The following is a 21,398-nucleotide window of genomic DNA, read 5'->3' as shown; positions in this document are numbered from 1 at the left end:
TATTTATTTCAGCAGTGCTCTTGTGCTCTTGTGTTGTTATTGTTGAGGATACAGTTGAGTGCAGACCAGTGTCCTCAGGACATTGTTCATTGTGGGAGTTTTGTGGGAGGTTGTAAGCTGTTGGGGGTGCTGACTTGATTCATGAGTGCATCAGAAACTACCATGAAATTCATCAGAAATATAGAAACAGGTTCAGTGCTGTTAACCCTGAGGGATGTTACTTGAATCTCCGTCTCACTAAGGTAGATTCTGACCTGGTTTTAAGGTCTTTCTTTGTTGGAGATGATAATTAACTGTTAAAAGCTTTGGAAATAAATTATTGTGTCTTGTTGGCATATGAATATATTTTAAAGGAATGAAAAATCTAGATGTTTAATGTAATGTTGCAGCTGCTATACTTTTCAAATACCAACAAAATCACTCTGTATAGTAATCAAAAATCAAACACATTAAAACATAACTCCTGATTTAAATTAGGATTATTTTGCACATTTTAAACTGTAGACTACAGATTTTGACTTTAAACTCCACATAGACTTTTAAGGTAAAGTTATACTTACATAGCTTTTAAACACTGATGTACTGAAAAATTTTGGTATATCTTTAAAAATGCAGACAAACATGTAGACAAACATATTTAAAGTGCTCAAACTAAGAATTGGAAAAATGGATTATTTTACAATCATTACTGAAACTCTGGTAGTATATTGGTACTAGTATTTCAAAGTCAAAGAACAATTAATTTAAGTAACAAAACAAAACAAAAAAACAACATTCCAGTGCTGAGTGAACTACATGTTGCTTCATCAGATTCACTTGATTGCTTGAATCTGATGGAGAAACATGCAAAACAAGTAGTTTGCTCCTTTTGTTTTAATGTAATCCATTAATAAAATAGTTTCAATCCTAGTATCTTGGTGTGTGCCAGCTGGCACCCAGGAGAGAAGCACTGCTGTGCATGGGATAACCTCAGTTTCTGAACAATTAATTTAAGGTTATGTTTACCATTTCACTATAAAGTCCCTATTGAATACCATAAATATGCAGAAAATGCATAACACTGAAGAGTATTATGCTGATTTTCCAGTCTGTTTCAAGGCCACATTTTCTTTTTTAACTCTTAATGTTATCCATCAGTCTGTATTAGGTGAAGTCACACTAAAACTAAAAAGGTGATTTGACTGTAAAACACTGTCAAAGTTCCAGGTTGGTCATTAGTTGTAGATAGTTACTAAACAAACCATTATGATTAGGTATAAAAATTGTGTTTCAGGCTTAAAAATATCAAAAAATGGACCCATGTTTAACATCACGCTGTAGTTTGTAAAGACATATTTAGACTGAAACCAAAGGTGCTGGGACAGGGAAGACTGTGCTGAACCATTCAGGGCTAAAATACTGCTGTCTGTCAGCCAGCTGCCATTAATTTTACTTTCTTTTTCAGACACATTTCTCTTCATAATGGTTCATTCATTACCTCCGATGGATGTTGCAGATTTATGTTTTGGCTTGACTCAAGCTTAGACTGCACTTTGCCAAGAAGACAGCTGGTAATACTTAAATATATAGACACATAGGCATCATCATTATTCAGCAGAATAAAAAGGTTTTGTTTTTTTCACACCCCCAGCTGTCCATCTGTACCTCTGGAAATAATAGCTGACCCTAGCAGTGTCCGAATTCATTCACTAGCTCACACATAGGAAATACTTTTTAGTCTACTGTTTGGTACTTTTGGATACTTTAAAGTAATTTCTTTGCGACGCCATTGCCTGGTCTTGCATGAATGCCTAAAGAGTTCCCATGGTCACTGTTCCCTAGACCCTAGACTTGGTTTGGAGTCATATCAGTACTCATGTACAAACAACTTAAAGGGGACATATCGTGCTTTTTGTGATTTTCTGTCATTTTTATACTGTTATAACAATGGATGTTAAACATAGTCAAATGTCCAAAATTTGACGTGAACATACTGTTTGTAAAAATGCCGCCTTCAAGTCGAAAGCCAGGGCTTTAGCCTGCTCTGGATGCTTGGTTTGCAAAGTTACCTCTACATCCCCACAGCACTGACGTCAGATCGTTTACACATGCCCACAAATGGCAGTCCATCGGTAGCCTTTGTTGCTATGGTTGTTGCTATGGTTTTCCACGGGTTGTTCGCCTCGCCCGCTTGCATATTTCGAATCGGATTTCGGCTCGTACATGTACAGATGTATTTGAGAAGTTTATATATATTTTGAGTAAAGAACGAGAAAAAAGAAGCAAAATCCGACTACTATTGTTTGTTTACGTAATCATCCGATGCTTTCAGAAGTCTGTTTGGGGGCAGCTTCCTGGAGCTGACCAATCAGAACAGAGTGGGCTGATCAGCAGGAGGCGGGCCTTAAAGAGACAGGCAGCTAAAACGGCCTGTTACAGACAGAGGCTGAACTGAGGGGCTGCATAAAGGACCAGTATAAGATAAATAATGAGTTTTATGAACTGTAATCATGCAAAGATATTCTAGTAGAACCCATAAATAAATAAATATGTAATAAATATAGACCTGGAAATGTCCATGATATGTCCCCTCTAAATTAATGATTAGTCAAAGTTTATGATATTGATATTATCAGACTCCATTCATCTATCTGTCCCTTTTTCTTTATGTTCACACTTTTCTCTGTGTCCTACGCTGAACTGAAGTCTTATTCTGTGATGTGTATTTAAGTGTGTATGAGTCCATCTGTGTTGGATGGGAGGGTGAAATCCCTGTTTAAAAACCCTGCAGGCTGCTCCTCAGATGAAATAGCACACAAGCGACTGCCTTAGAGATCACATGCCACTCAAACTGCGCAGTCAGACCTGAGACTGCCAGAGAATGGGGACAGAGGGAAGAAACGGATGAAGGGAATGAGTTTGAGCGGGCGTAGAGGAGGAGTGAGGAGAACTGATGGAATTGGAGCTACAGTAGCTGAGCCACTGCCTCTGATTGCAGCTCGTGATAAAGAAAGTATCTGATAGGCAATCAGAGTTTTGTGGCCTGAGAGGATTTGAAATTTTTTGGTCAAATATGGATTGGTCCACCTGTTCATCTGCTCAACCTATCTTTGAGACCGCTGATGGGATTTTGAAGGTACTTGGGGAATGATGCATCTGGTGGTGTTATCAAAATTACGCCTCAGGGAAGCAGCGCAATTACAAGTCAACAGCTGCAACTTGAAACTGATGTTTCAAGCAAGGACGCAGAAACTTGATAAAAGCACAAAGTCAAAGGCAAACGGGGTCTTTTTTTTTACTAACTAATCAATTATTGTTTAGTGTATGAAATGTCAAAAAAATGAAGAATAATTCCCGTCATAATTTCCCAGAGCTGAAGGTGACCTCTTTAAATGACTTGTCCTGTCCAAACAACAGTCCAAAACCAAAAGATACAGTTTACACTGACATAGACAATCAGCAAACCCTCCAACAGAGGTGTGAATCTTCACTGGTTTCACGATTCGATTCAATTACGATGCATCTCAAATCAGACTGCAAGTGTGACCCACCTCAGTACATAAACAGTATAAAAACACAAACATGTAACGGCTACTCGACTCATTGATTCCATTACCTGAGCTTTGGTTTCTCTGTAGAGTTCACGCCGAGTTATATTCTTCATCTCAAAGTTGGTTTAAGTTGTTGTTTTGTTACTGCTGGAGTTTGCTGCTCTGTTATACTTCAGGTTCATCTCGCAAAGCTAATTATTTAGTCATTAAATCATAAAAAGCTTGCAACTGCTGCCTTTTTTTTAAAAAGATGAACTGCAAGACACCCAGTGTGTGCGCGCTGTAGACTGTCTGGGTGCTGCTCTGCCCTCGCAGCTTTTTCATTCTGTCAACATCACGCTATTAATTAACATTTAGAAAATTCATTTTTGACATTTGTGAATCGATTCACAATCATCCACTTCTGCATCCACACCTCTACCCTCCAGTTTGAGAAGCTGGAACCAGAAAAAGTTTGCTTTGCTTAATTAATTGACAATCAAAATTATAATAAAATATTATAATAAAAAATAATAATGATTTATGTACAGACTTGTTTTCAAAGTTACAAAGTCCTTCACATTCAATTTTATTATTTGTTTTTTACAATCAGCACTGATTAAATACATGTAACACACCAGTGTGTAATATCCATCCTCTGTAAGTCAGACACATTCTGCATTATTTGTGGTGGGTAACTGTTATTGCATCGGTTTCCTGTTATTTTCCTGCTTATTATTGGATAGTAAATGAGGTTTCTCTCTTATGACTGCTTTTATTACATGACTGTGAGTTTGGCTCCTCTTTTACCTCTCAGTGAACTAGTGATTGATATTTCTTACAGCTTTTTTCTTTTTCCTTTTCTTTCCCTTGAGTAAGTAGAATATATTTTTTTGTCTCATAGGATAATTAAAGTATTCACCTCTTACTCTTTGTTCCCTCCTGCAGAGCGTGTTCACTCTTCTGTTGGGGCCTTTCACCTTCTTCAACGCTCAGAAGACCAAATATCTTCAGATTCTCACCTCACTCATGCGCTGGATTGGTAAGAATAAACTATTTCTACTTTTACTCTTTAACACTGATGATTACTGATATGTTCAATATATAAAACCGTCCATTTTCTCTACATTTTACCGTTCTCACGCCTTGCTTTCTTTGAGCCCTCGCATTCTGTCTCCTCTTTTTCTACCCACACATATTTCCATTTTCTCCGTGTCTCCCCCCATTTCTTTCATCCCTCGCTCCCTCCTGCTCTCGCCTGTGTGGCTGAGGTGCTCAGGTCCGTCCATCATGGTTCGGTCCTGCTCTGTGTCTTTGATTCCCATCTCCTCTCATTCCTCAGCCTGACAGGCTTGACAGCCCGTCTCAAGCTTGATTGGACCGTCACTCACAGGGTGACGGACGAAAATAAACCGCCCGTCCGGGGCCCGCAGTTAAAATCACAACACCACTGAATCATGGCGCTTCCGCCACCCCCGCACGGCCACGTGCAAGCTCGCATAAACAACACACACAAACACAGCAGCATCCACACACTGTCCGCTGCTGTCTGGCTGGCTAAATACCACAGGGGGTTTTAGCCGCACCTTTCACTCTTCCTCGTCTTGTCTTCACCCTCCCTCGGCTCTCCCCTGGCTCTCTCTCTCTGTACAGTAATTGATTGGTCGTGTCACTTTTGCAGGGCTCTTTATAGCACAGGCTAATGATTTAAAATGGCTTCAGCAGAAGCTCTGTGTTCCCTCTGTGTATTTAAGCAAAAACAGGAGGAAATGAACACTCAGAAATTCAACAGTGTGTGTTGGATCCAATAAGATAAGGGTTTGAATTTAGATTGTTGAAGAAAAACGTTATGCATTTCAGATTTGGTATAATATTTATTATATTTTGATATCTTGTCTTCATCACAAGATGATATGCTGAACTTGTTGCAAACAGTTGCTTATTTACACATCCAGCATTTGCACAAAGTAGCAACATTATCATTCATTTGGAGTCGTGTTTCTGTCCACCTGGTGAGTTTAAGTCCAATATTCACTCTCTTTTAGCTCTGTTTTTGCTCTCTACCAACTCCTGAGATAAATATCTGGCCAAAAACGACGCTATGAGAGTGCTGAGAGTGAACCAAAACAGCAAAGACAGCTAAACAATGAGCTGAAACTCACTATAAAGTCCGTATATCCGTAAAGCCTTCCTAGTGTACACAAGCAGTTTGGGCTACGTATGGATTGTTTGTTGCAGTGTTGTGCTACTTGAGGATAAGATCATATATTATGCTGTTAAGATATTTTCTCCTTTCAGAAATATGTAAGTGTGTTTTTGTCGGACAGCTACAAGGTGTTTGGAGTCATGTAAAGTGCTGTATCGAGTATCTTGTTCACATGTGGATCCCAAATTGTACCTTTTTTAAAATATGTGTTTGTCAGTCAAAGGTATGTTTACTGGCAATTTAAATAACCATCTTAAAGTGAAACTCCACACAAGATCTGCCTTTTGTGTCACCTGCAGGCTTGAAGGGTGCCTGTAAAAATTGTAGTTTACTTTTCCACCAAAAAATGTCGGCGTGATGATGCATTTTTCTGATATACAGTATTTATCCACTCATGTTTGTGTCTCTGGGTCCATTTTATTTGAAACCACTGACATTGAACAGTCTACAGACGTTAGACGCCCCCCCCCCCGCCCCTCCTCTGCTCCTGACCATTACTCACCACTCCCAGGTGCACCTGCAGTCACCTGTGTAGGGGCGTGCTGTGTAGGAAGTCAGGGTTAGCAGCTGGCCGGTGCGTCGGGGCTCTGCTTCCTGCCCTCGGCTTTCGGCCTCCTCACCGTTGTTGCCGCTCAACTGTAGTCACCTCCTTGTCCAGCGAGCCTTGTTTTTTTTTTTTTAACACTAAACATGAGTGATGGTGTGACCGCCTGCTGCTCTGTTGCCTGTAACACACTGTGATTTTCAATGGAGAAGCCATTAGCTTGGGTCAGTGTGACACTTTTGTAAGCCAGAACTCCTGACTGCAATCATTTGGTAACTTTTTTTTTTTTTTTTAGTTGTTCCTGTACATTAAAATGGAAAGCGGTGCCCATCAGCCCATCAGTATGCTTTTTAGTTTATCACTGCTTTTATATGCAGTATGTCAGTAGATTTTCAAAACAACTAGCTACAAACCAAAAATGATGCCTCTCACAACAATGTTCTGGCGTATTAAAGATAAAACTCACAAAGAGACAACAAGGACGTTACAACTCAGATCCAATCAAAAAAAAATCTGAATTGTTACTGATTTGCTTGTGTTCTCACTTTTATGTAAGTTTTATTGAATTTTACAATATAAAACCACACAAACCAGTACATTAAGAACTCTTGATGAAGTAATATCTTAAAGAAACCCACATACAACTTTTTTTTTTGTTTATATACTTTATTTTATTGTCATCATGGCATTTCATACATTTTACTGATGTTATATAGCCCATGTAATGATGAGAATACATTTTCTTTTAATGGTATGCATAAATAATGTGTGTGTGAGTGTGTCACCCCGTGATACATCATACAATAAATTAAAATAATAAATAAATAATGACAATTTTACAGTACTGACTTTGATTATACAATGTTGTAGTAATTCTGAATTAATAGAAAAAACGTCTTTGATCCCATTTCATATTTGAGAATCTACTTGAAGTATTCCATAAATCCATAGTTTATTCTTCTATCAGCCTTAAATTGTCTAAACCACAAACCCAATAGCTTTAATTCATTGTTCATTTATTATAATAACTTGACTTCTCGGGCCATCTTTTTTTCAAATAGCTTCAAGTCCCCCCTGATTTTATAAGTTAAATATTTCATCTGATATATTTGTTGAACATGTTTTTTTTTGGAGCCAGTTTCTTGTTATCTGTTTCAGTGCTGTTTTACACGACATCCTTAACAAATATTTATCATTTTCATTTCGTATCATCGTGTAATTTCCTCGCACATTTACGCAGACACACGTGTGGAGAGCTGAATAATGTTGCAACCTGTAACATCTCCAGCCTTCTGCCCCCACTGTAAGCAGAACGGATCATTATCAGCACTCCAGAAGACCACAAACTCCTAAACGCTGACAAGAGCGGAGAGCTGTTTAATTGATATTGAGTGGTATGAGAGAAGGGGAATAAGTTAACAACCTCCTCACTCAGTAAACGAGTATTAACCACTTCCATCCCTCTCCCCCCTGGGACACACAGATAGCTGTTTGGAATCGTACTGTCTATATTAACTGTAGTATCAGTGGCATATGGATCCTCCTCTTCCCGAGAGCAGCCATCACTTCAGAGAATAGACGTTAAAGATTTCAGTGCAGTGCTCCTTGATGAAAAAAGTCATCCTGCCATCGGTTTGTTTACATTTTCCTTGATTTTTCTCTCTGAAGCATCTTTTCTGAGTGTATTTTTGACAGCTTACAAGAATTTGCTGCTAAACAGCTCTATTTAACAACGACTAGTGCCTATAAAAAGTAAGCATCCCAGCATTGGAAGTGTAAGAAACTGTTTGAATCAAAGTAGATTTAAAGTAGTTTTGACTTTCTCTTTGACATTGAAGTGTCTCCTTCTGTTGATCAGCGTAAAAAGACGCATTAAAGCTAATTTGATTCAATTTTATAAAACCATAAAACAAGGGAGTTAATACTTTTTATAGGAACGATCCAAAGATTTATCGTCCTATGTTAAAATACAAACTCTTTGAAGCGGCTATAATCAATATTTCTTAATACTGACACCACTGAAGAGCTGTCAGGGTGTAATGTGTTGATGTAATGAACCTACAGAGAATTATCAGTGACTCTGCAGCTCCTCTCGGCTTTACGGAGCTTTATAGTGAGTTTCAGCTCATTGTTTATCCGTCCAGCTGCAACTTTACTGCTCTGGTTCACTCTCAGCATCTCATAGTGTCGTTTTCAGATAAAAAAAAAAAGCTCTAAAAAGCCACTGTACACTACCTGCTCAGCACCAAACAGACACAGTTAGCTGTAGACTAGCTGGTGAACATAGTGGAGCATTTAGCAGCTAAAAGCCAGATATTTCCCTCAGGAGTTGGTGGAGACCAAAAACAGAGCAAAAAGTGAGTGAATATTGGACTTATATTCACCAGGTGGACAGAAACACGACTCCAAATGAATGATAATGTTGCTCCGTAACTGCTGGATGAGGAAATAAGTTTGCTAACAAGTTCAACATATATAAACTTAAAAGGTTGTTGTCAGATGTTTATGCTGCCCTCAAGTGGCTAAAAAGTCTGCTATTGCAAGTTTAAAAACAAAAATGTAGCATCATTGCATCTTTTAAAGCAACCTGACTGATTGTGATAAATGGATTTTTTTGTGAAATGCAGTAAACAGTTTCAACATTTTCCTTCACTACACCAAGACAACATAAACAGTAAGACTCATAACTTGTATGTAATACACTTAGATGACTACAACATACCATAAGGAGCTAAGAGAAAGCCCTCAGGGATACTCACTGCTGACCAGTGCCATTTGAAATGGGTTGAGGGAGGGAGGTATTGTATTTGAAGGTCACATGGACTCTGGTGGCTGGTTGAGTGGAAAGTTCAGTTTGTCCAGAGCATGCAGCCCACAGGGGGGGGACGGTGAAATATGACTGAGTCTTAATGAACCGTACAGCAGAACCACAGTTCAGAGGTCCTGAAAAATTACACTTTAAAAGGAGAAAAAAAAAAAATCCCAGATTGGAAAACATCACTCTATCTGTCTTTCTATGACTATCCTGTTCTGAGCCAAGGACTAAAGCATCAGACCTTTTCCAGTGTAACTAAACAGCAACATCCACTCTCACTGATCTTACTTACAGTTATTAGTGACCCTGTCCTCCGTCCCTGCTTAGTATCGATGTTTCTTTTGTGTAATAAGAGATTTGACTTCCTGTTAAGATGACTTCCAGGGTGATTAGGGGAATGTTTGGAGGATGTCTGCTTTGGTCTGTGAACATGATCAATTGGATCCATATGCTGTAACTAAGCTTTTAATTATAGTTGGCGACCTCAGTGCCTTGTTAACCTCAGAGCTGCCTTCGTTTCATGACAAGAGAGATTTGGAGGGAGGATTCAACAGAAGTTATTTTTAATAAGTTCATTTGTTGCTTAGTAGTTTGTACTTTATGTTAAATCCTAAACCCGTGAAGGTTGGACTCGGCTGTAATCATATGCAGATGTAGTAAGAAGAGACAAAACTCTATTTATTTCATATTTCAAGGTATATTTGGCCCTAATTGGTTTATGTACATTTTGCACATTTTTGCATTTACAGACTGATGGAACAGAACTTATTTTCTTATTCAGGCTTGATTTTCTTATTTTGCACAATCTTTAACCGGCACTGCAGTCTCAATCCCAATTCTTCTTCTTCTTTTATTTTATGTGTGCATGACAGGTGACAACTTTTCAATCACAGAAACACATTTCTAAAATTGTTTTTAGCTTTTTAGGGCCGTAACTAATTAATTATTGTCATTATTTATTAATCTCTAGACTTTTTTTTCTGTTGCATTTTCAATTAATAGCTTAGCATATATTTTAATTTCAGTTTAATTCAATACAACTTTACGTATCTCTGTAATGGTGATTATATGCAGCAGTTCAGCAGATACACACACAACAACATGTGAGAAGAAAGGTAAAAAAACAATCAATGGATATAAGAAAGAACAAAAACTATTATGTGAAGTTGGTAATGAATATAATAAATATAAACATAGTAAAGTAATGAGGGCATACAAAAGCATAAAAAAATACCTACGAGGATTTCAGAGTAATCATTACTTTTACAGACAATTAGCAACGTCCTGAAGGCAATTATGAGAATCTACTTGTTAAAATACGCTCAGGTTTAAAAGTCAGAAAATAGAGAAAAAATGCCCCATGTGACATATTTAAATTGCCTATTTGGTCCAACAAACTGTCCCTATGATTATCAATGTGAAACGATATACGATGAACCAGTGAATGTTTGGAATCTTAAATGTTTTCCACCTGATTTTCCATTGATTTATCATTCAGCACTTGAGATGTGAGTGTTTTTACAGTTTTTTATTATAAAATACACTATAAACTTAATAAATCGAACAAATGTTCTTCCTGCACACCGAATCTATCCAGTCCATCCTGATGGAGTGGAGAGTGTATGACGGAATATACCAGAAAACACAAACATATCATTAGTTGCTGTCTTATTGCTTTAAACATTTTAGAGTTGCTTGCAGGTTAAAGAGACAAGTGTGTTTAACTTCTTTATCTGTGGATAATGTGCAAATTTCCCTCCACCTCGGACCGACTGAGTGGACTAATTGATGTTTTTTTTTCATGAAACTGTTAGATAGTGTCATGGAGTTTGGCCGGTTCGTCCCTGTGAACCTGAGCGTCTGTATGGGGTGCTAAACAGTAGGCCAACTGCTGTGCTGATCTGTGCCGTGTTTACTGATATCCCTATCTGACATCGCAGAACTTGTTAAGAGGCGAGGCAGCCACTTATCACCCGGTCGTCCACTGAACGGATCGACGGCAGCAGCCCGCTAGCTCCGCTCCTGATAGATTTGACGTGATAGACGTCTACCGCAGCAAGAAGTACCGAAACCCTGGTGAGAACTGGGCAAAGAGCCGGCGCTACTAATTACCCCAGAGATTATCCAAGAGTGCTCAAAGAGTGTCTCTCTTAATTAATGATATGATGATTGCTGTGCTCTAAAAGCACTAGAGGGAGGAGATGTTTAAATTAGCAAACAAGAAGAGAAAACAACCCTGTGTTTCTTTAGTGCTGTCACACCAGCGCCTCTTCTTCTCCCATCAAACACTGAAGCACAGCTGAGAAGTCCTTGACCTTCCCCACTATCATCAAGGAATTGCTCACGTTTAAGTGTTATAAGTCATACTCTCCGAGGAGCGAGACCCCCCAACTTGCAGCTTTCTCCTGCTCCGTCGCACATGAGATTGATCACCTCTCACCTTCAACCGTTTTCTACTCATTAATTGAGTCCAGGAATCCCATCTCTTCTTCTAAGATAGCCACCGAAGACTCCTTCTCCGTAGGCAGTCGATGACTCCTCGGAGCATTGGGATCGTCTGCCAGCCTTGGCTTAACAGCAACAGCTTTGTTTGCCATCAGCGAGAATACAGCTGTAAGAGCCTCCTCTGGAGGGTTGTTAAGTTGAGGCATTCCTCACAAGGTCATCGCCATCCACATCCAGGTAATATAAATCACAGGCTGCCAGATCGACGGGCGCTAGTTATGTGGAAGTGATATGTGACTGTTTGACACCCGCTCAATTTACTCAGTTCCCGTTGTCGCGTGTCAGGTGTAGCGGAGAGAGAGCATTGGCTGGGCCTGCCGTGTCAATTTGAAAGTGCGTGTAATCACCCTATCCTGACAGATATCTGCAGGGGTAAATGGCTCATCCACCGTCTGAATGAATGAGTTTTGCGGGACGGGTCTTTGGAAAGGCAAGAGGAGATAGATTCGATGCTGTTGCTACATGACTATAGACGGTGACAGATATGAAGCGGATGAGACTTCATCAGGAAGTCACCGGCTTCCTTCCTGTCAATACATAATAAGCACAGATACCATAAAGGAAGCCGGAGGCAATAATGTCTATAAGAAGAGATGACAAGTTTAGATTAGAACACACTGTCACGCAGATGTGTTTCATCTCCGTGTGTCAGATCGGTTTCAATGTCATTTGCAATAGTCACTGAATAATGCATATAAATGTGACTTGCGCCTCTTCCATGCATCAATCCACTGACTTGTACCGAATTTACTATGTAAATAAAGCATAAACTCTGTTTCCCTGCTCCTTCACAGCAGTCAAGGTGATCAGAGCTAATATGCTCTTATTTCATGGCTGCACAGTGCTTCAGCATTGACATTCATAGCTATACGTGCAATGAATGCGATAAAATTGTCACAGGCAGGCCCCGGTTTGCCCACCTCTCGTGCCGTATGATGCAGCTGAGTGTCGGTGACAAATGAGCACATTATGAAAAGCTTCATTCTAGTGGCTTTTGTTCTCGGTGTTCGGCTCCTCTCTACCATCTGATTGACTTTCAATTTCTTTTTTGAAAAATAAGGGGTTAGTTCCTGCGTCGTAAGTAAGACAAATGAGTTCCCCTGCCTCTAATTAGCATAAAACCTTGCAAGTTGTGGGCAGGAAAGAGTTGTTGTGTTGTAGACTTTACCATTTGTGGGAGATTCAGAGTGTTATTTCTTTATCATTCATATTAAACTGGGAGCATCCCAGTATGACCAGCCGTGTCGTCCTTCCCTCACAGGCTATTGCTACAGCACCTTAATCTTGGCTGGACTTGGGAAAAATGTGTTTAAGGTAATATAGTTATGCCCAGCCACCCAGAGGCACTCTTAATTAAAAGCCCCATGCCTGTTTTTTCCTTCCTGTGCATCCTGCAAGTGTTGATGTCAAGGAGGGAGAAAAATGCACCTTTTTTCCTCCCTCCTGTACGGCGGACAGACAGGTGGCTGCGCTCGCCTTTTTCACACATAGCTTCTTTACAGAGCAGAGGAAGGTGGGAACAAGATGTGAGTTTGAAGGAGAAAAGAAGACAGGAGGGAGCGAAGGGAGCAGACAGATGGGTTGAAGGGACGTTAAAGAGGTTTTAGGCAGAGAGAGTATGTATGTCTGCAGCATGGCAGACATATGTGAAGACTGTGTTTTATGGCATCTGAAGACAGAGATATAATGATGTTTTCCCCCAGGTGTCCACGTGTCCTTGAAAGTTGGTCCGCTGCCCAACCGTTTTCAACCCCTCGTGTGTGGCGAGAGGAGAGGATTGCAACTCGCAGAGCTTTTCCTCCAAGCCAGAGATTACATTGGATGTAGGCCAAAGATGCATTAAATATTGAACACTTGTGCAACAGGTTTACAGACTTGTGCGTGTGTGTGTGTGTGTGTGTGTGAGATTGCCCACATCTACTCTGATGTAAGTGTATGGAAAGTGTGAAACAAGGGGTTGGAATGTAGCTAAACGCTCTGTTTGATCAAAAATCAGTTTATTTCTCTGTTGTAGTCGATGTAGCCTTAAATCCATTTCACCAGACAGAAGAACCATTAAAAGTTAATTAAATGAAGAAGGAAACTTGCATCATTTATTTCCATTTAGCATCTGCATCTCATCCCCTTTTGTTTCGTTTTAGACCAATAAAATCGAGACAGAATACACAGTAAACTCGGCAGCCACACATTTCTCTTGTATCTTCAGGTTATGCTAACCCATTGTTGCTAACTTTGGAGCTAACCCCCTTCACTTTTCCAGCATTTGGGAGAAACAACAGACGTGACTTTATAGCATTTATTAACATTGACACACTGTAGTCTGTACTGTACATTTACTGCCAGACTGACAACTCACTACTAACCTTTTCCTCTGCTCCGCTGGCATCCACCGTCACTTCTCTGCCCCTCGCTCTTTCCCCGCTCGCTACGCAAACACACTCCTTAACGGAGCCACGCTACCAATAGTATAGTACTCCTGGAAGGCTGTTGATGTAGCACTTTTCTCCTTATGAAAATAACACGGCGATTATTCGACCAATGAGAATTTAGTCGGACGAGAGCATATCGACCAACTAATAGACCAGTCGACCAGCAGACTACAGTCCTAATAAAATCTAGTTTGGATCTTCCTCCTGCCTTCTTTATAGTAACCAGTGTTTATTAAAATGAATGTTACTCTGCTGAGTCTCCGCTGGTTAAACCTCCATCATTCTATCCCGTCTTTTTCTCTCATCATCACCACCTGGATGCTGTAATTAATTTTTTTTTGCTTTAGTCTCAGTATGTTTCAATCTTGATACTGTATCTCAGTGAAGTATTTTTACACTCTCCGTTTTCATCTTCTTATAATAAAATTAAAAAGTAATAGTTTTCTCTTAATACCTTGCAGAAAACTTTTTTCTAGACACTTCTGTCCCGAATGCCTTTGTCGCTGATCACGGTTTCTCCTTCCCATTGTGCAGTCCGCACCCGATAATTGGAATTTGGATTTTCATCCCCCCCCCGACATACATTAGTGTGTCATTGCAAGAGCACACGGTAGCTGATTAATAGAGCCTCGTCTGAAACTGAAAGTTCTCGGCCTGAATACTTTTCCCTCCACCCCGTTAAAGCGGCGTGACCGGCGCTGGAAACAGAAAACAACAGGATTCTAGGACCTGCTGTACTCGCCCTCCTAAGTATTCCCATCAAAGGCTGCAGGAATGTCACTCTCTCAGTCATGCATCACACTTTCAGTCTCACAGAGCAGCGTGGAAGTGTACGGTAGAGAACGATTTTCTGCATATGTGTGGCAAATTATGGCGCGAGTGGCACTTTCCTAAATGTCACCCTGTGTTTAAAGGACAGCTTGATGATGAAAGTTGAGGAGCTGGCTGCTGGCCATCGCCAGGGCTATGACTAACTCTTGGGTGTCACGGGCTGATTGAGTGTGAGTGGAGGTGAGATGGCTTACTGGGCCACATGACTGTCAGCCCCCTAACAGGATTGCATGCCACGCTCAGAGGTCTCCTTTAGATACGCTCATGCTAGTTTCCAGAGAGGCACCTCTAGAAATCAATTGGAGATGCGATGTGAACAGCAGGAGGTGGAGACACAAGGGGGCCCTCCTCCTTTATCCTCACCTGCCTCCAATGACTTTATACCGGGGCCATGAAATGTTCTTTAGTTGGTTTTTCCAACCTGGTGTTTCTGGGACAAACAGCTGGAAGGCAGTTCCACACTGGGAGGAAGACTTATCACCTTCAGCTTTTAAAAGCTGTAAATGTAGTGTCTTAATATCACTATCATGAGCAGGGTTTATGAATATAGCACATTTTATACATAAAGGGAATTCAAAGTGCTTTACGTAATGCATTAAAACATAAAACAAAAATACTGCAGGCCATTAAAACACAAACTTAAAGATTACAATTTAATTAAGATAAAAACTGAATTAAATTGATGGCAGTTCAGGATGTAGGAGCAAAGTAAAGACAGTGTAGGACATATAATGTTTGATATCTTCTGGACGTTTGTTCCAGATCTGTAGTGTTTAGTAACTAAATGCTGCTTCTACATGTTTGATGTTTGATGTTTGATGGTAAAAGACAGTCAGGGATGTTAGATTTATGAGTAACGAGCCGCTGTACAGTCGGTGTTACCAATTCACATTTTGTGGGGAGGCTTCTTAATTAAAAGACTGGTACACTGTGGTAGAAAAATGGGTTTACAGTACAAAACATGAACAAACTGACATTTGTTAAAGGTGGTTTTGTTGTCAGATGATGTAGAAAGGTATTTAAAGCCAGCGGAAACATGCCAGCGTTTCCTCTGTAATTGTACAAGCCAACGAAACCCCCACCAGGCTAAAAAAAAATCTTTTTCTAATGCCAAAAATAACGCCAAATATCCAATCATTCGGAAATCAATTCTGCATTCAGGGGCGTCTCTGGTGCAGCACCGGTCCAAAAAATGAGTCAACATCTGTGTCGTTGCCTGAGAAACTCTTGAAAGCTCCTTTTAATGAATAGGGCAGTGCGGGCGGCAGAAAAGTGACGAGTGGAGCAGAGGAAAAGGTTAGTAGTAAGTTGTCAATATGACAGTAAGTGTACAGAACAGACAACAGTGTGCCAGATAATAAATGCTGCTGCTTGTCAAGACAAAGAAAAGTCAAGTCTTTAGTTTCCTCAACTGTGAAGGAACATGAAGGGGGTCAGCCCGCCAAGATCTGTTTTGTTGGCGTGCATGGATGGTGGAGTTTGTCTTTGGACAAGAATGTAGTAATGCAGTTCAGGGAAAGCAGCTAAACATGGGATGATGTTATTAACCTGCACGCATGTTACTGTAAGACTCCTCATTGACGAATGAAAAGGATGGCTCAAAACCGGCCATCGGAGGTAAACTGAGTAAGGATGACCCAGTATGAGCTCAACACTCCACAGAGAACAGAACCTGCCCAATATGGAGTTTCAATCTAGTACTGACCTACTTCTTTAAATATTAATGAAGACTGATTACACCACACATTTATTCAGTTCAGTTGCCCAAAGAAAATAGTTCCTGAGCTGTGAAATTGAGACCGCAGTCTATAATTTCTTAACTACATTGAGAAATGCATATGTGACTGTGCCATCGATTTAATTTGAATATGAAATAATAACTTATAACACTTAACTGACTCGCAGGAAGAGTCTGTACTTGATCCACCCAATGTGTTTTGATACAATAAGGGTGCATTTGGGTCTTTCTCTTTTATTTAAAGCGACACTTTTGAGAGAAGAACCTTTCTTTTACAAATGAAAAGTTTAATTTAATTATCCATCTTTGGTCTTCGGTTCAGAGGTTTTTTCAGTTACGCCGTGGTCTTTAATACGTCTCTTTTGTTTTCTTTTTACAGCGTTCACCATGATGATCATCTTGGCTCTGATCCGTATCGGTAAAGGCACCGGCGAGGGCCACCCGCCGGTCGCCTCCCTCTCCGGCGTGCCCAACCTGTTCGGAGTGTGCGTCTACTCCTTCATGTGCCAACACTCCCTTCCCTCCCTGGTGACGCCCATCTCTGACAAGAAACACGTCGGCACCCTGGTGTTGGCGGACTACACCCTGATCCTCGGCTTCTACGTCCTCCTCTCGTTCACCGCCATCTTCTGCTTCGACAGCTCGCTGCTGCACGACATGTACACCCTGAACTTCACGGACAACTGCAACGTGTTGGATATCCAGTTCCTGCGCTACTTCTTGGGCTTGTTCCCCGTTTTCACCATCAGCACCAACTTCCCCATCATCGCCGTCACGCTCCGCAACAACTGGAAGACTCTGTTCCACCGGGACGGAGGAACCTACCCGTGGGTGGTGGACCGCATCGTTTTCCCCCTCATTACTCTGGTGCCCCCGATCGTGGTAGCCTTCTGCACCCACAACTTGGAGTCCTTGGTGGGCATCACGGGGTCGTACGCCGGCACGGGGATCCAGTACATTATCCCAGCCTTACTTGTGTATTACGGTAGACGCCATCTGGAGCCCGTGATGGGCAGGGATGCCATCAACAAGCACCGGTCTCCCTTCCGTCACACCTTCTGGGTGTGGTTTGTTGTTTTGTGGGCCGTCTTCTGCCTCATGTTTGTCACAGCCAACATCATCCTGACTGACACCAAGAAATGAGAACTCACTGTTCCAAGAACTTTCGATTAAAAAAAAAATATATATAAATATCTGTTTGGCCAGTCTCCCTACTCCTGTACACAAGGCCTTACTTGCTGCTGGTTGGACAGTGTGCCTTTTTATGGGACTTTTGTTGCATATGTTGTATGTAATTAAGAGTAATTTATCAAATTTGTTAAAAGGGACCAAATGACAACTATTTATGTTCCATTGTAAAAGCTGGAACAGTGCATGACAATAACAAACTTGGAAAGGGTCATTTATTAAAAGTATGTTTTGTCAACATATAACTGACAGCCTGAGGTTTTCACAAGTATTTGCACTTACAGTACACAACTTTTAAAAAAAAAAAAACATATTTAAAGGGTTCAGTATGCTTCAAACAAACTAAAAGGAGACGCTCGACGGCGGGGTCAAAAGCTTGACCGTCGTGCTGTAGATGACGCACAATGAATCATTTGAACGGAGACACACTTTCAGACACTTTCTCCTGGAAGGCATTCGTCGTGTCGCGCTCGGTCGTTCACACGGAAAGTGACAGAAGTAGGTGTGAAGAAAGACAGATAGAAGAGCACTAGAGAGAGAGAGAGAGAGAGAGAGAGGTTGAAATCCGGCATATTTTCTCACCTCCGTATGTGTGGTTTTCAGGTTTCTGGAAGTTACAAAAAAAAAAACTTGTGGGACTTAAGCCTGAGGTTATTTCAGACTGCGTTTGACAATCTGACAAGCACTTTGTTTGAAGCATGCCGACGCCTCAAGACTTCTGTAGGTTGTCCGTTTTTCAGTACGGCTCATTCAAATCCCAAACTATTGAGAGTGCTGAGTGATCCACAGGACCTACAGAGCAAATAAAATATATCAAAGCAATTGAAAGAGGAGAGTAGCAACAAGAAAAAAAGACGTCTCCCTGGTTTAATAAGGAACTTGGAATAACAACCAACAAACGAATCAGGGATGATTATTCTTTCGTGGCTGACGTGTATCCATCCCTCACCGGTTGGCTGACTCCGATCTCGTCATCCCCCCACCCTCCCCCACTCCTTGTGAACAATGAAGCTCCGTCCGTGACAGATCCACTGACAAATAGGCCTCCAGGATGAGCTCCATCTCTGTTTATCACCACACACACACACACACACACAGGGCATGTCTCCCGTCTTTTACTGCTCAGCACCCGTTCATGACTCTGTCAGCTTCATACTGTATCCATCACACATCCGCCCCCCCCCCTCCTCCAAACACCTGACAGGGTAATAGTGATCTGCAGTGTTCCAGCTTTGGCTAAAGGGAAGGCATCTGTGGCCAGAAGTTAAATGTACTGAGCCGACTGTGACTGCGGATCTTCATACACGGACACTCTGTACTGTGGTTTAGTAACGCTGATTTTCACTGACACTCTGGCAGCTTCCTTTTATGAGTTGTGCCTGTTAATGAAATTCATTATTGCCCTTACAAAGATATGACTGTATGTTTGTGTGTGTGTGTCCATGTGAGTGATTGAATAGATATTGTTTGATGTGATTCTGATGACTCTTGTTTGGAGTTGTGAAATGTGCCTTTTTACAGGGTTAATTTTTCTTGCCCTAAAACTTATCGACTCTGCTGTTTTTTCTCGTCTTATGAAAAGCTGCCTGATAACATCTGCATGTATTTCATTTAACTGTGTCCCCAAATATACTTTGGGATATAATCTATATAATAATAGAGATTATATAGATTATATATCAGTATAATTTTGGGTGTATAATCCTTGTTTGTTTTTTTTATTTCTGTTCTTTTTTTTTGTTACGTGGTTTTTTTTCCCCTCTCTTGTATCTCTGAGAATCTTTTCTATTTGTTTGGCCAGGTTGTGATCAGATCATTGATATGGATGTTTACTGCTTTAATGGATGTTCTGTTTGATTTTTATGATTCACAAAGAAAATAAATAAAGGCTTTATGTTCATCTGAGCCTCATGAATCTTAATTACTTGAAGGACCAGCGTGTAGGATTTAGTGGCATCTAGTGGATGCGGTTGCACTCCTCCTCCTCCTCCTCCTTCTAAGTACGCAGGAGAACCAACGGTGGCTGCGACACTCAGGAAAGACCCTCTCTAGAGCCAGTGTTTGATTTGTCCGTTCTGGGCTACTGTAGAAACATGGCGGTGCATAAAGGGCTCATTCTAAGGTTACGAAAACACAACAATTCTTATTTTCCAGTGATTATACACTAATTAAAACATCTGCTCGACGCAAATAAATTCTACAAACTGCACCTTTAAAGGGGAATTTGGTTTTCTTACAACCAGGGTCGTCTTTTGTAGTTTTTGCCTTCATGCATATCATTTATTTATTTGTATTTTTCTTGTATTTTTGGACATTGTGCGCCTTTATTAGATATTAACAGTATAGAGATGAAACGTGAGATGGGGAATGATGTGCAAAAAATCAATTATCTGAACTACTTTGTTCATGAACTTATGATTTCTATTTTAATGTCATTGCATTGCAGAGCTTCACGATATGAACATAAGTTAGTTTAATATAAAGGAAATCCTGATGTTACAGAACAATAGTCTAAAATGTTATTCACACTTTGTGGCAGCAGTTTGTGAACTTTCCTGTTTCAACACGACGATACAACTTTATAGTCTACTCAGGTGGAACATTTTCAACAGCTCCTTAAAACATCACACACGCCACAACGGCCATAGGAATACTCCAGGTAATAAAATACAATACAAAGAATGTAAGAAAAGCAGTATAGAGCATGCCAAAGGTCTCTGGCATAAATTCCTTCTTATTTATACACTTTGTAGCCGGAGGCGCCCCGTAGCACAAAAAGCCGGCTCCATGAAGAAATGGTTTTCTCAGTTCGGTGTGGAAGAAACGTGACCGGCCTGCACAGAGCTCAGACCTCAACCGGAACGCTGCGAGCCAGATCTTATCACCTAACATCAGTGTTGGGCCTCATTGATGCCCTATGGGAGCGAATCCCTGCAGCCGGCTTCCAAAAAATCTGGTAGAAAGTCTGAAACCAGGAAGAGTGGAAGCTGTTATAGCAGCAGAATTGGAATGAGACGTTCAACAATGGGTGTGATGTCCGTGTGTCCACACGCTGAAAGCCATACAGAGCACTTTTCTGGTTGAAGGAATGACCATATGTATGTGTTTATTTTGAGTGCAGTGGTACAGTATGTGCCTCTCCTTTATAAAAGATACTGTATATAATATTCCAGTGATTGCAGAGATGAGCTAGCTTATATTCAGATTGAGAAACACACTTCACTACTATGAATAAACATTTGTGGCACAGGTTGTTTGAGCTCAACAAGAAAGTAAAGTTGTGGCTTTGCAACGCAACCGACTGTTAATATAGAAATATGTTTTTGCTTCCAAATAAAGAGCACATACTTACATGAAACATTTAGTGTTATCTGCATCCAAATCAACAGAATGACAGTCATGTGATACACGTGTCATTCAAGTAGAGGCAGTGATTACGATGTTATAAAACTTTAAACCATTAAAGCCTGTGTAAAGGTAATGAAAGACCAAAGTGTTGGCTTATCGTTTTAATGTGCTAGAGTTGTGCAAGGATGATCATTTGCTTTGTTAATGTGTGCATGTCCTTGTAAGAAGGAATATGTTTTAGAAGGCCAGCTCCTCTTTCCGTTCTTGTTTAGGCTCAGATAAGGT

At 40.6% G+C, this 21,398-nt stretch overlaps 1 protein-coding gene across 1 annotated transcript in view; it reads left to right on the top strand.

Annotated features, from left to right (window-relative positions):
* Positions 1-19,665, top strand: part of tmem104 (transmembrane protein 104) — a 57,309-nt gene extending 37,644 nt beyond the window's left edge. Inside the window, exons 9-10 of the mRNA XM_044331923.1 lie at positions 4,458-4,551; positions 16,957-19,665. Of these exons, the coding sequence (XP_044187858.1) occupies positions 4,458-4,551; positions 16,957-17,720 (858 nt within the window). The 3' untranslated portion in view covers positions 17,721-19,665. The remainder of the gene's footprint in view (positions 1-4,457; positions 4,552-16,956) is intronic.
* The last annotated feature ends 1,733 nt before the right edge of the window (positions 19,666-21,398 follow it).

The sequence above is a fragment of the Thunnus albacares genome, chromosome 17, assembly GCF_914725855.1.
Source record: "Thunnus albacares chromosome 17, fThuAlb1.1, whole genome shotgun sequence".
Classification (NCBI taxonomy): Eukaryota; Metazoa; Chordata; class Actinopteri; order Scombriformes; family Scombridae; genus Thunnus; species Thunnus albacares.
The sequence above is the reverse complement of the archived record's forward strand: the minus strand, read 5'-3'. Positions and strand labels throughout refer to the sequence as shown.